Below are 13,100 nucleotides of genomic sequence, written 5' to 3' on the forward strand. Positions count from 1 at the left end.
AGCCTAGAGAGAATGGCAAAACAAACTAATTTAGAGTACACTTATCAAGGATACACAGTTATCTAAGAAAATCAGAAATGAAGACAATATAGAAAAAATAACATAATTAGGGAATGTTCAAGTTTATCTGATATGGATTGAAGGTTTGATAACAGATTTATTTCTCTGTAAAACGAATCAACAACTGGTAATTATACATTGTACAAGTACATGAGGACTTCAGGTTGAGGGTGATAGAATGATAGTAGCATATAATAATGAGTCTTAAATACATATTGATGTACCAGAAATCAGATGTAGATTCTTATGTATGCCAATCTGCAGGCAACAAAAGAGAACTGCTTTCAATATGGAAAACCTTACGCAACTATACCTTTACTGACTAACAAGTCTGATGTCAGTAGGCCAATATGGATTTTAACCAGTCCCATGAAAAATTTGAGGAAATATAGACAAAAATTTCTATTTTATCCCCCATGGAGTTTCAAGAAGGCAAGATTATTAGAAGATGTTACCTCCATCAGAAGTACATCTCTCTCTGATAACACAAAAATTTCTTTGATCAAGATATAATCAAATGTTATGGGAGCAAAATTACAATTTAATCAAATTAAATATCTAATGAGTGAAGCTTAATTACTTCCATTTAAAAGTAAAATAAACAGAGAAAAAAAGCTTGAATGGCAATTTTCCAAATTCGCATTTCTCCCCCTATGAGGGAAAAAGCAGACGAGGTTTGGATTTGGATGATCAAATTCCTTCTTCAAAGGGTATCCCCAACTCCCACCTCAAGAAACCAATAGGAAAAAATATAAACAAAGTAGTCAAACAAGAAATGGATGTAGCTTTAGTCAGTGAAATCAAATCCAATGATATGGCCAAATGGACCAATGGACAAAGGAACACCATGATCACTATATAACTTCTGCTTTCATAGCAATGGGAATAAAAAATGTCTTTAATTGGTCTTATTCTTTGAATTACCTCTGTATATCAAGGCAATTTCTGAATCAGTTTTGCTATCTATAGTTTATCTTATCTTTGATTGTAAAAACTGTTGGAGAAATGGAATAAAATTCTACTTATATAACAGGTGATGTTAATCTTTGCTAAACTAGATCAGTTTTTATCTCCATAAGAAACACTGCCTGATCATTCAATAGTTTATAAAACGTTTTATAGGCAGTATAAACTGTTAAATACAACACCTTAATGTCAATTATAAAGTAAATACTAACGTTTGCATTGTCAGCAAAGGAATTTTTAGTTTTATAATGAAGTTCAGATCATAGGCATTGTTTTTGTTGTGCACAAATTTGTGACTGACAAAATTTCCCCTGATCAATTTTTCTACAATACAAAACATCACAAGCAGAAAGTTTTTCAATAGCCACATGTATACCAAAGTTAACTTCCTATCCAATTAAAACCATAAACTAATCAGTTTAAAAACAAAACATTTCAAAATCAAATTAATCACTGATATCACTCCCCCTTTTTCTTGTCCATACCAGCAACACAGAAGATTTAATTTCAATTGAATAAAGGCAATAACCTACTTCCTTTCAACTGACATCAATCAGTAGTTCTAGAAGACAAGATCATTAGAGGATGTTTCTACTTATCTAAGGAATAACATTATCTCTGATTACAGAGTTATCTATCCTGATTACAGAGTTATCTATCTTGAAGATTAAAACAGTAACAGTTACAGGAGTGCAGTATCAATTAACTTAAATTATATAACAGACAGATGGAGATAGCAGCAGGCTTAGATTCTGCTTTACCTCTCTACTTGCACCTTCAAGAGCTTGTATGATGGTAGAATAAAAGTCTGCCTAAAAACTGAACCCCTTTAGGATTTAGAATTTTGTTTAGACAGGTGTTTAGTTTACAAAGGTTTTAGATACACTTGAACTTATATGAAGTGACTTTGAGGATCAGACATGTTTTTGGATTATTCAGGGTTTGGTTTAGACAGGTTTAACTGCAGAATCCTAACCCCAACTGGATGGAAAGTTCAATTAGATTAAGCAAAAGTTTAAATGATGCATGGTCATATGCAAAGACAGTGATATAAAAAAAAATAAAATAATAAAAAATTTCAAATTAATTCAATTCACCCAATTATAAAGATCAAATCAATTTAACCCCACACAAATTCTTAAACTACTTGTCCGCCCCTACGGGCCATTGATAAGCTATCTCCAGGAAGTGCCAAGCGTCTGTCTGTAATTGTCTGTTATCTTATAAAAAAACTGTTCTGACGTGATTAAATCTCTCCATTGTATTTATATTTCCTGTAATATTTTATAATTGTATTGTAAATTGACTTATTTAAGATGCTGCTACACTTTGGTTTGTGTTCCTGGTTTTCTAAGTGTCAGTTATACACAAACACCAAGATTAATACATAACAGTATGGCAATGCTTTGATATTGAGCACACCAAATAAATTACCAGTTGATTACATTAACTTGGGTTCTCTTAATGAACTTTTTCCGTCATTTTAGAAATTAATGAAAAAGTTCTGTTCTAAACTCAAACATAAAGTTTTTTTTTTTTCCTGTCATCTAAGAAATTTATGGAAAAAATTCAGTTCCACACTCAAACATTAAGTTTATAAGTTTATCAAACATTTCATATAAAAAAATGTCCAAACAAAAGTATTTTGCAGAAGGAAAATTACAGATGGTACAACCCAATGCAAGGGTTGCTAATATTTGAGATAAACCTATGTCATTGAAGCCTCTGAACCACATTTCCCAAGAAATATTCAGTGTATAGTTCTGTTAATAAAATTTATGAGAACTCCTTTCTGCAAAAAAATATCATATTCAACAGCTTTCTTCTACTGATGCTATACCAGAGACAACTTGGCCCAATTATTGTATTTTCAATTAGTGAACTTTTAAATAACACATAAAACTGAGCCCATTTACATTGATATGACCACATAAAATCAAAATACAAGTTTAATTACAGAGAATCACCTAAACAACAGAGTGCAGCTCTGACCTCAATATCTATAACAGCTATGTTCGATCTGCTTATTATTTTTACAGTCACAACAGTTTTACTAATTAATTTTCTAGATTAAATGAATTCACATCTTTTGTGGCAAAGATAAAAAGGTCAATGAGTGAATTATGAAGCAAAGTATCCAGACTTCTAGTGAGGGGTCATATTTCAAAACCTTACAGTACAATTATATATAAAGCATTTCTCAGCAATTCATTTAATATTACAAAATTTACTTTCAAAAGTTTACATTTGATTATATATGTAAAATCATTTTTTTACACTGAATAAACATCTTTGCCAATATGGTTAAATCTGCACTAATCATTAATTGTAGTAACCCTAAGTGATGTTCTAACAATGCACTGCTTGAGCATTGTAAAAACAAACAGACATAGCCTTAGACACCAACACTTTACAGTCAAAATCATCCTTGTCTTCACCTGTCAAAATTAACCTCATTCAACCTTTGTCTGTCTGGCTAGACACCCTATAACTTTCTCTGACCACCCTAATTACCATTTTACACCATTTTTATTTTCTGACTGCCATATTTAATCATTGTTTTAGGACTGTTCTGTTATCACTATAAATATCATTACAAGTAATTAAGACTAGCAGACCATTAAATTTGTTTTGGTCAGTTGGTAATTGGGGTTATAAAAGTATAGATAATATGTCACTGGAATGCAGATAACCTATTGGAACAGGGGAGGCATATGCTTAGGTCAGGAGTGGCCATAGATTTTGGCAATAAAAAAACCATGCTCAGTGAAAACAAGATTCAATCAGAAATTTTTGGTTCTAACATATATTTAACAGCTATTTTATTGTCAATAAAATTATCTTTTTTTTTCAAACAGCTGTTTTATCTGTGAAAATATCTTTCCACCAAGAAGGCAAAACAATTATTAAATTTGTTTTGGTCAGTTGGAATTAGGTGCAATTAAAGTTTACCATATGTCACTGAAAGGTCACAAAGTATTAAATGACACCCTTAAAAAGGCAGTAAAACTCCTAAAAATAGGTTGGAGCATGGGAGGGAGCCACTGTGTCTTGAGACTTTAAAGTCTGTATAATTATTCAAGTTAATGCATACAGTTCAGTTTTTTGTCCAGTCTAGTTTGTTTCTTTGCTTTTAATTATTGGTTTCAATAACTTGCATGCTTTTGGACCTATATCTATAGTCTTCTGTATTTTGTGACTTGCTTTTCATTTGTTGAGTTTCCATTCTCAGCTTAGTATCATAGTACTGCAATATCTTTTAGCCTTAATATACTAAACAAATCTTAAAAACATGTAGACATTCTAAAATGAGCCAAAGGGAGGGAGTCTGGATGTGACGATGAACCCCAAGATCATTAAAAGCTGTTTAAACATGAAAAATCATCCTAATAAATTCTGCCTACAAACCTATCATGTTTAAAAGTGCAACCATCAAATCAAAAACAAAATTCTAGCCATGTTGAATTTCTACTCTAATGACATTAAATGTTAATTGTGGTTTTTCCATAATTTAAAACACAATGTGTTAGATTTCATAACAATAGAAAAACAATCAATGAAAAATTTTAAAAAGCTAATTGATGCTGGCTCGACTTTTAGTTGATGTAATATACCGCAAATTCATAAAAAAAATTCTCATAATTAGGAAAAAATTTTAATCCAAATGAGTCAACTCTACAAAACCATAAAAATATTCTATGACATTGACAAAGCTATAACATTCAGATTTAAATAATTTCAGAATCATAATTTCTGGACTAATTAAGCCATATTGTCTCTTAAGGTGTTTCTAAAGATTAAAATCTGTCACGAGGAAGCCACAAAGCAGTCATTTTAAGCAATGTATCATATTGTTTTCTTGCACTTTCGTGAATGCATTCATCATTATAAAAATCTCGCTGGTGATTCATTTTAGAGGGTCACAAACAATTATAACATTTTTTTCCAAGTTCAAATCTCTTTTCCTCACTCCATAGTATAAATATTGGTGAGAAAAGACTCAGTTTTACAATGTCAAGATAAGTCAAGTGTTAAGTACCACTCAGTGTAAGAATCAGGCAAATGGGTGGCACATGATAATTCTCAATTTGGTCTTTTTTCCTCAAATATATTCAATACATCTAGAAAACAACTGAAAAGTTATCTAAATTTATCCTGATGCATCTGTGACATAAATATTTTTTGACTGCTTACATAAGGAAAAAGTGTGGGAAAATTTTCCCGCCATTTTTTCATAGTGCATTTCAACTAAATTTGACCTATCAATATCTTAAAAAGGCAAATTTTACAAACACTTTAATGGTTATTTCTGGCAGTTATCAAGTATAAAGACTTGATTAATGCAATAAAATCTCTGCATTTTTTCCCTTCATGTGCCACACTTTATACACATTTTGCCTGATTCTTAGATGGAGATGTACAAGTTTAAAAGGTAATGTTCTATGAAATATATGCCCTTTTCATACTGACATGCAACTTTATACAAAACTGAATATTGCCAAGTACCCTTCAAAAACAAGACTTTTTTAAAAGGTATCTCATTAGAGAAATCACAGTGGTTATTACAGTAACATTATCCAAAATGCTTCTTCTTCAGAAAATCAACTAAAAATGTAAAGTTTCCTGTTGAAAAAAAAATGTAGAAAAATTTCCTAGAAATAAAGCTGCTTCTTTTTTTTTTTTTTTTAATTTTCTATATTAATACATATACGTTTTTTTATTCTGTATCACATATACATGTTTTTTCTTCTTTTCATATTCAATAAAAATAGGGCATTAATGGAACATTAAGTGATACCATGCCATGTAATGATGAAAAAAGGGGGATGGCAAGCCTATCAAGAAAACTGCATTTTGGATTTTGCAGCAAATTGAAGTTAACCTATATGTGCAAAATTAAAGAAAAAGTCATTGATCTGTTCTCAAATTATCATCTGGAAAACATGGGATTAGGTAGGGGTGGAGGCACACAGACCGAAGGACAGACATGCATTTTTTGGAGGGTTCAAATAATATACATGTACCTCACACATGTTTGACGGGATATAAAAATTCTTTAGTCCTTTAAATGACCAAAACATCTCTTACAAAAAAGATAAAACAAAATTGCAATAAAAAGAATTGTAGACAGAATTGTGATAAAAATTTGTAACATACAGGGCTAAAATTAACAGGTATACATCAAGTCAATTTTTCACATGAGGTGACAATATTCAAACAAAGATGTCACTTTTCCATACAAAGTATTTGTTAACTTTTAAACCTTTCTAATTAAAGTCTAAATTTTTCTGCAATCTATTTGTTAAACTCTGACAGATAAAGTTAAATGCATTAACTACAAATCCTTGTAAAAATTTGGCAAAATGGGAAAAATACAAAACATGGATGTCAAAACTCATTTATCTGACAATATAATTTCAATCAAGGAAGTCTTCTCTACTTGAAATCACTGCTATTTGATATCTGCACCACTGGATATGCTTTGGAAACTTTCATAACAATGTTTAAAAAAATCTGTTTTGACGGAGTTATCTGCCCTTGAAAAGTTCAATTGCAGTGCATTTCAATGGAATTGTAACACATTTCACCAAAACAATAAAGAAAATCTTCTCTTTATTCCTTGATTCTAATGGTACAAATTTTGTTTCATACCATACATCACTCACTGCCTGATACTTACAGAGACAGACACTTAAAAGCAATACATTTAATGATAATTTACAGGTGGTATCCCAGCAATTTGTCGCCAAAATGTGTAAAATAAGTAATAATTGGATATTTTATCTATGTCAGTTCAAATTTTATAGCTCATGCTTTGTCCTGTTGGTCATTTTTTATAGGTAGGTGTTGTAGTCACATACCTCACAGCTAGATGCACCTAGCTTGGGAAAAATAATTTTGACCACCATATAAAGCAACTCTCATGATCTGCTGGGCCTAAGGAGCAGAAAATTTGTTGGATAAGTAAATGAAATATGTCATTAACAGCTCTTTACTGGCATTAAAATTTCCATCAAGGCAAAATTAAAGCTTTTTTCAAAACATTTTTCAACATTCAATAAGAATTATATGTAAGATTTTCAAAAGAAGTAATTAAAAATTTCAAGTTCTTCATCAATTTGTACAATGTATTTTAAAGTGATCCTCAATGCACTGTACTACAATTATCCACAGAAACAGATGTATATCAAAATCAGGCACAAAAATTACAAAAAAAAACATGTCAAAATAACAGAACGGCACACTTCTCTACTCCAATCAGACAAAAAAATCCAACTTGATATGTGGGTTATTTGTTCAAGAGTTACAGGCATGAATTTAGCATTTAAGCGGAAAATAAACCATGTGTGCATGTTTTGACAGACTCATCAACAGTGCCTGCACCAATAAAATAACAAAGAGCAGATAATTCAATGTGACCACCGACTAAAAACCAATCAAACAAAGGCCCAACAAAAAACCAAAAAACCATGACAAACTCACAGGATCCAATTAAAGAATCCTCAGTGTTCATATCAAAATCTGGAGAGGTTCCAAATAATGTAAAACCTCACAACAAAAGATGATTTAACAAAAATCATGGAAGATTCAATAAAAATAGAGGTTGATGCCCATATTTTTTTTCACAGTTTCTGACACAACAAGCCCCTAATCCATATAGCATCTGCTTTATCATTATATTTCTGCGTAATTCAATTGTAAAGAATTTATGATACTGCCAAAATTTGTGTTTTTCATCAATTCAAAATCAAATGACGTAAATGCCAGAGAACTAAGAAAGTTGAAAAAATCCAGTTTTCATCTTTATTAGATATTCTTCTGCACAAAAAATTGTGCAATTAAAGGTTCTTTTGTTATGGCTTCTGCAAAATAGATGCAGTGATCGAGTTGATAAGGCAGTAAACTAACGAAATAATAAATCTAGTATACGGAGGTCCTCTTGTTACAAGTGCACCATCAATTTCAGAAGGATTATAAGAATAATAGGCTTTTTAACTCATGGAGACAAGACAAAAAATTGGCGAAGTCATTATGCCATGCACTTTTGATATCAGAAAAAAAATTCAGAAATAACTTGGCATTTTTTCTTTTTTTTCTGTCAGTATGAATGCAATTTTCTTACCTTTCTATTTGTTTAAATGACAATTCTTGCGAATGTATAAATACTTACATACATCAATGTAATTTAGTTAAGGCCCTTAAGATTTACTTGCAATTAGCTACTTGAATATGCCAGGTTAAATTTTGCCACAGTTAAAATTTCAAAATCTATGGCCCTGTTTAAAACAATAAATTATGTAAGAAATCATTAAAAAAACACTATTATAGTTCAAAGGTTATATTTAAAATGCAATCAATCACAAAAATTGCTTTACACACTAAAAATCTAGCCATGTATTTCTGTACTTTTATTGCTTTCACTCCTTGTATAAGTCAGATTCAGTTTTGGCAGAGTTCAATTTTCAAAATCTATAACCCTACTTAGAACAAGAAGTTATGTAAGAACTGTCCAAAAACTATTCAGACCCTTCAGCAAAATTTAACAGCAATAAACTCTCTCATCCAAATTCTCTATTAATATTACATACTATGCAAGAGTAATCAAGAGAACCAAGACTCTATTGGAAATCAAAAGAATGTAATATAGGGACAAAGACCAGACATAGAAAACAGACACACACAACAAAGGACATAAAATAACCAAAATAATATATGTACATACAATGTAAAAAAGGTAAAGGAGCAACTTGGACTCAACTAAAAACTGGGAGCATGGACCAGGTGCACCGGTACGGTAAGCATCCAATACCTCCATATCTTGTCGCGAGTAAAACATAGCCTATGCAAAGATTCTTTTATTAATTTGGTATTCAGCCTGTTTTCAATAAGTGGAAAGGAAACTGTCTTGTGGAAAGCAAAAAATACTAGCAAAAATACTAGATCACTGCAAATGATTTGTATCAATTAAGGGGGAAAATCAAGGCAACCAGGATTTGAACAGTACAGTAGTACCTCTCTTTAACAGCCCCTGACCAACAGCCAGTTAACCTCAATTTTTCCTCCTACTAAAACTTTTTTTTTTCTCAATTTACTCAATGATCCATTGCATAAACTATCTACAGTACCAATTCACTCCTTATAAATGTCCCCCCCCCATATCACCACCAGTGGAAACAGACTGAATGAAAAACCAAGATCTGGCCTCTAGAATCAGGCCATACTTGTTTACTTCCAGTAATTTTTTTTATATGTAATAAAAAAGAAGAAATGCTGTACAATATTTTCAAAAGAAACCTCAAAAGCAGTTTAACACAAGTTCTTTTTAATACTGGATATCAAGAGAAATATATTTCTTTTCTGAGCATTCAGCAGAATATTCATGATAATTTATGCATGCTTTACTCCATTCAAAAAGCCATATATCTTAAGCCAAAATAAATACAGAAGTACTCTATTTTTCTCCAACAATTGATCAAGTTATGGCCAAGTACCCCACTCTGTATCTGTCCAAATTTACCGATGATTAAACTTGTACAATGGCCGTTCAAGAGCAAATTTTACCTTGCCACAACAGTCCTCTCTAGACATGTTATCCACCCTTTTATTTGACTCTTGTTACAACAAACAATGCAAGTTTTGTGAAGATCTGACGTGACAAATTGGTACTTCAGTCTTGTCATCCAAAATTTCAACACTCAAAATTTTATTTCAACTCCCTCGCTCATTCAAATATTACAAAAGACTAGCATGTACAGCTACTAAATAATAGAGCGGTCAGAAATTATGAATGCTAAATCTTGTCAGGTGGAGTACATAATTAGGATACTGTAAAAACCCCATACAACAACCAGTACAAGTTGTTTAAATGGACCACAATTCAGGATGTTTTAAGTGCTCGCAATCTGTCAACATTTCAAATCTGCAGGTGGCCCCTTACTGCAATAAATAGCCAAATCTCCTGTAGCAAACAACAACATTCCGCTAGATCAATGTCTCATACCTTTTTCTGACTCTTGACAAATAATTGTACAATAAAATTTATGAAATTTTCATGTCATTTCAAAAATCAAAATCAAAAGATTTACAAGTCAGTGGATTAACTACAATCTCATACAAAGTTTCCCTGCTGTGTTGTAAGCTGAAAATCACAAAATGAATTTCATCTTATTGATAATCTCTTTTAAAAAAGATGTATAAACTTCATGGGGTATCTAGTAGTTAAATTATATTTACTCCATTGGACTCCATATTACTTATGATATTTGACATAATGTTATCAGATCTTACAAGGTCCATATTTGAATTTTTATTAATTTTATTTTTTGGGGGATTAAAACTTTGACCACACATAACCTTTAGTTTATGTACTGTATAAATAATACTTTAGTTCTAGCCTGGTGATAGTTGACAGCTCTGGGGTCAGGGGTCAAGTCTTGTGGTGTTCATTGTGCCCTAGCTTCCCTTATTAAAACACAATGACTTAAGAATTTAATACCAAATCCATTCAAGTAATACTCAAATAGCTAAAAAAGTTCAAGAATTTATTTTGGTCCCTGACACTTACTTTCTGCAATGGCTACTGCATGCAAAAATATATCTTTTCAACTTAAGTTGTCATTCACCCATCATTCGAAAGTAATATATATTTAAACCAAACCCTGCATAAACCAAAAACCTGTCATAACCAGACACCTTTTAAAATCTCTAGATGCCAGGGTCAATACATTGTGAACCTATGTAAACATAACATCTACTTTAGCCATACACCTGCCTAAACCATACACCACACATTTGCCTAAATAAAAATCTACCCAAACCAAACACCTGCCTAAGCCATTCATCTACCTAAACCAAACACCTGCCTAAACCAAACACAACACATTTACCAAAACCAAACATCTACCTAAACCAAACACCTGCCTAAACCAAACATCTACCTAAACCAAACACCTGTCTAAACCAAATATCTACCTAACCAAACACCTGCCTAAACCAAACATCTACATAAACCAAACACAACACATTTGCCTAAACCAAACATCTACCTAAACCAAACATCTGCCTAAACCAAACATCTACCTAAACCAAACACTGTCTATACCAAACAACTGCCTAAACCAAACATCTACCTATACCAAACACCTGCCTAAGCCAAACATCTATCCAAGCCATTCATCTACCTAAACCAAACACCTGCCTAAACCAAATATCTACTTAACCAAACGTCTACCTAAACCAAACACCAAATACTTCAGTCTGAAAGGAGCTTGTTTGGACAAAATGCAATGGTATGATAGGTACATTTGTGCCATTGAATCACATATTAACAAATAGTAGATGTGGAAATGTTAATTCATTTGTTTGGTAATTTGAATTACTCAATTAACAGTAAACAACCCCACTGCACTTTTTGTGATTCCTTCCATCAAAGAAAATAGTAGTCTTTTCTTTGCCCCTGAATTTTACAAATACTCCAATTTCCATGGTAACTGCACCACTACCATATCCAGTTGCGTTTAACATGGAAACCTCTACAGGTAATTGCTGTTTGATATTGACTAATTACCTCAGGTCTCCTAACGGCTCTCTCCCATACACCTGAATTCCCACTTGATGGAGACAGTACTGACATTCGGCTGATAAATGTCCTCTCAAGACTACACATAGATTGCATAACAATACTAATGTTCTTCTATACATGTGATTGTCGTTAAAGCTTACATGGCAAGTGTCATGAAAAACCACCCGAAATTTGTCAACCTGCGAAGTTATCGATAGATAAACATGATGAATTTTGTATGACTAATAATTCTGAGCTGTTTCAAACCTTTTTATTTGTACGTCGGTGCATTTAAAAGCCATATTTACATATATAGATTTGATAAAGGACTTAAAATGCACAACCATGAAATGAATTGCACGTTTTAAAAGTTTTATACCTTGTAAAAAGGTTTGGAGATGCACATGGCATCTTTTATTGTAGATTATTACATATTAACTATGTTAGTGATATCTATGATATAATACCAAATCATACTGTAAAAAAGATTCTATCATTTTCTTATTTGCATTGTTATCTTGAATTTCCATATAAATACTTTAATTTGTTTTTGCATCTGCACATAAACCCTTATCATAAATGTGCCAAGTACTTGCCATGTCATTGATTGTTGGTGACTTCTAGGTTCCCAATCTTAAGTTTTTTATAGGTTTCAACCACCTGTTTACATGTCATTTATATATTTGAATTTCTGATTTCTGATATAATGTAATTCTAAGGTCTTTAGACCATAGCCACAGTAAAACTTCGATAAGCATGTGACCAACGACATAGACATATATTTCGGATTTCCGATTTCAAAGATAAGTTTTACAGACGTCTAACAACAGAATTTGAATCCATTATTGTTGGCATTTCTTGCAACAACAAAAATGAAGAAACTAGTCCTTTTAGAATTAAAATAAATCACAGGAACTCCATTCTATCATTGTTTTATTACAGATCGACCTTTAATAATACATTATAACACCCAAGCCATAGTTTCTTCAATTAACCACTACCAAAATTTATTGGTCGTACCAATACAGCCTACCTTAGTAGCCCTATCAGTAATCCCAAAATACATGCCATAATTTCGTCCCTAAAAAGACACATATGGACAACAATTTCCAAACATAATGCAGAAGAACAAACATTCACCTACCTTGATAACTAGTAAATCTAAAATCAAACTCTCGAGGGAATACTGGTTTCTTCTCTGGTTCCGTTGAAGTGTCACAAACAACGGTTATAACAAAGAAACAGAACATCAATAGAGATGTCATTTTTGTTCCCGTATAGTACGCTGAGATGCCATAATACTGCTGAGACTGGTGGTCTGAAGGAGAAAAAAGTGAAGATATTAGGCATAATGGAAGAATGAACTAAATAGTTACATGTGTGTGTTCCTCTACAAGTCTGCTGCATTGCCAATATTGAAAAAGATAACAATGTAAAAAGTATAAAATGAACATAGCGAGACAGCAGGTGGGAATCCGGTATTTTTTAAAAAGGGGGGGGTCAAGGCTTTTAT

At 32.0% G+C, this 13,100-nt stretch overlaps 1 protein-coding gene across 3 annotated transcripts in view; it reads right to left on the reverse strand.

The window, feature by feature from the left end:
• LOC148612714 (semaphorin-5A-like) overlaps window positions 1-13,100 on the reverse strand; it is a 126,405-nt gene that overhangs the window by 67,609 nt on the left and 45,696 nt on the right. For all 3 annotated transcript variants that reach the window (XM_088594377.1, XM_088594376.1, XM_088594375.1), the window contains one exon: window positions 12,732-12,905. In XM_088594377.1, coding sequence (XP_088450503.1) covers window positions 12,732-12,852 — 121 coding nt within the window. In that variant the 5' untranslated portion in view covers window positions 12,853-12,905. The remainder of the gene's footprint in view (window positions 1-12,731; window positions 12,906-13,100) is intronic.

The sequence above is a fragment of the Perna viridis genome, chromosome 7 (assembly GCF_037379345.1).
Source record: "Perna viridis isolate PV_CMFRI_1.1 ecotype Kerala chromosome 7, ASM3737934v1, whole genome shotgun sequence".
In the NCBI taxonomy this organism is placed as follows: Eukaryota; Metazoa; Mollusca; class Bivalvia; order Mytilida; family Mytilidae; genus Perna; species Perna viridis.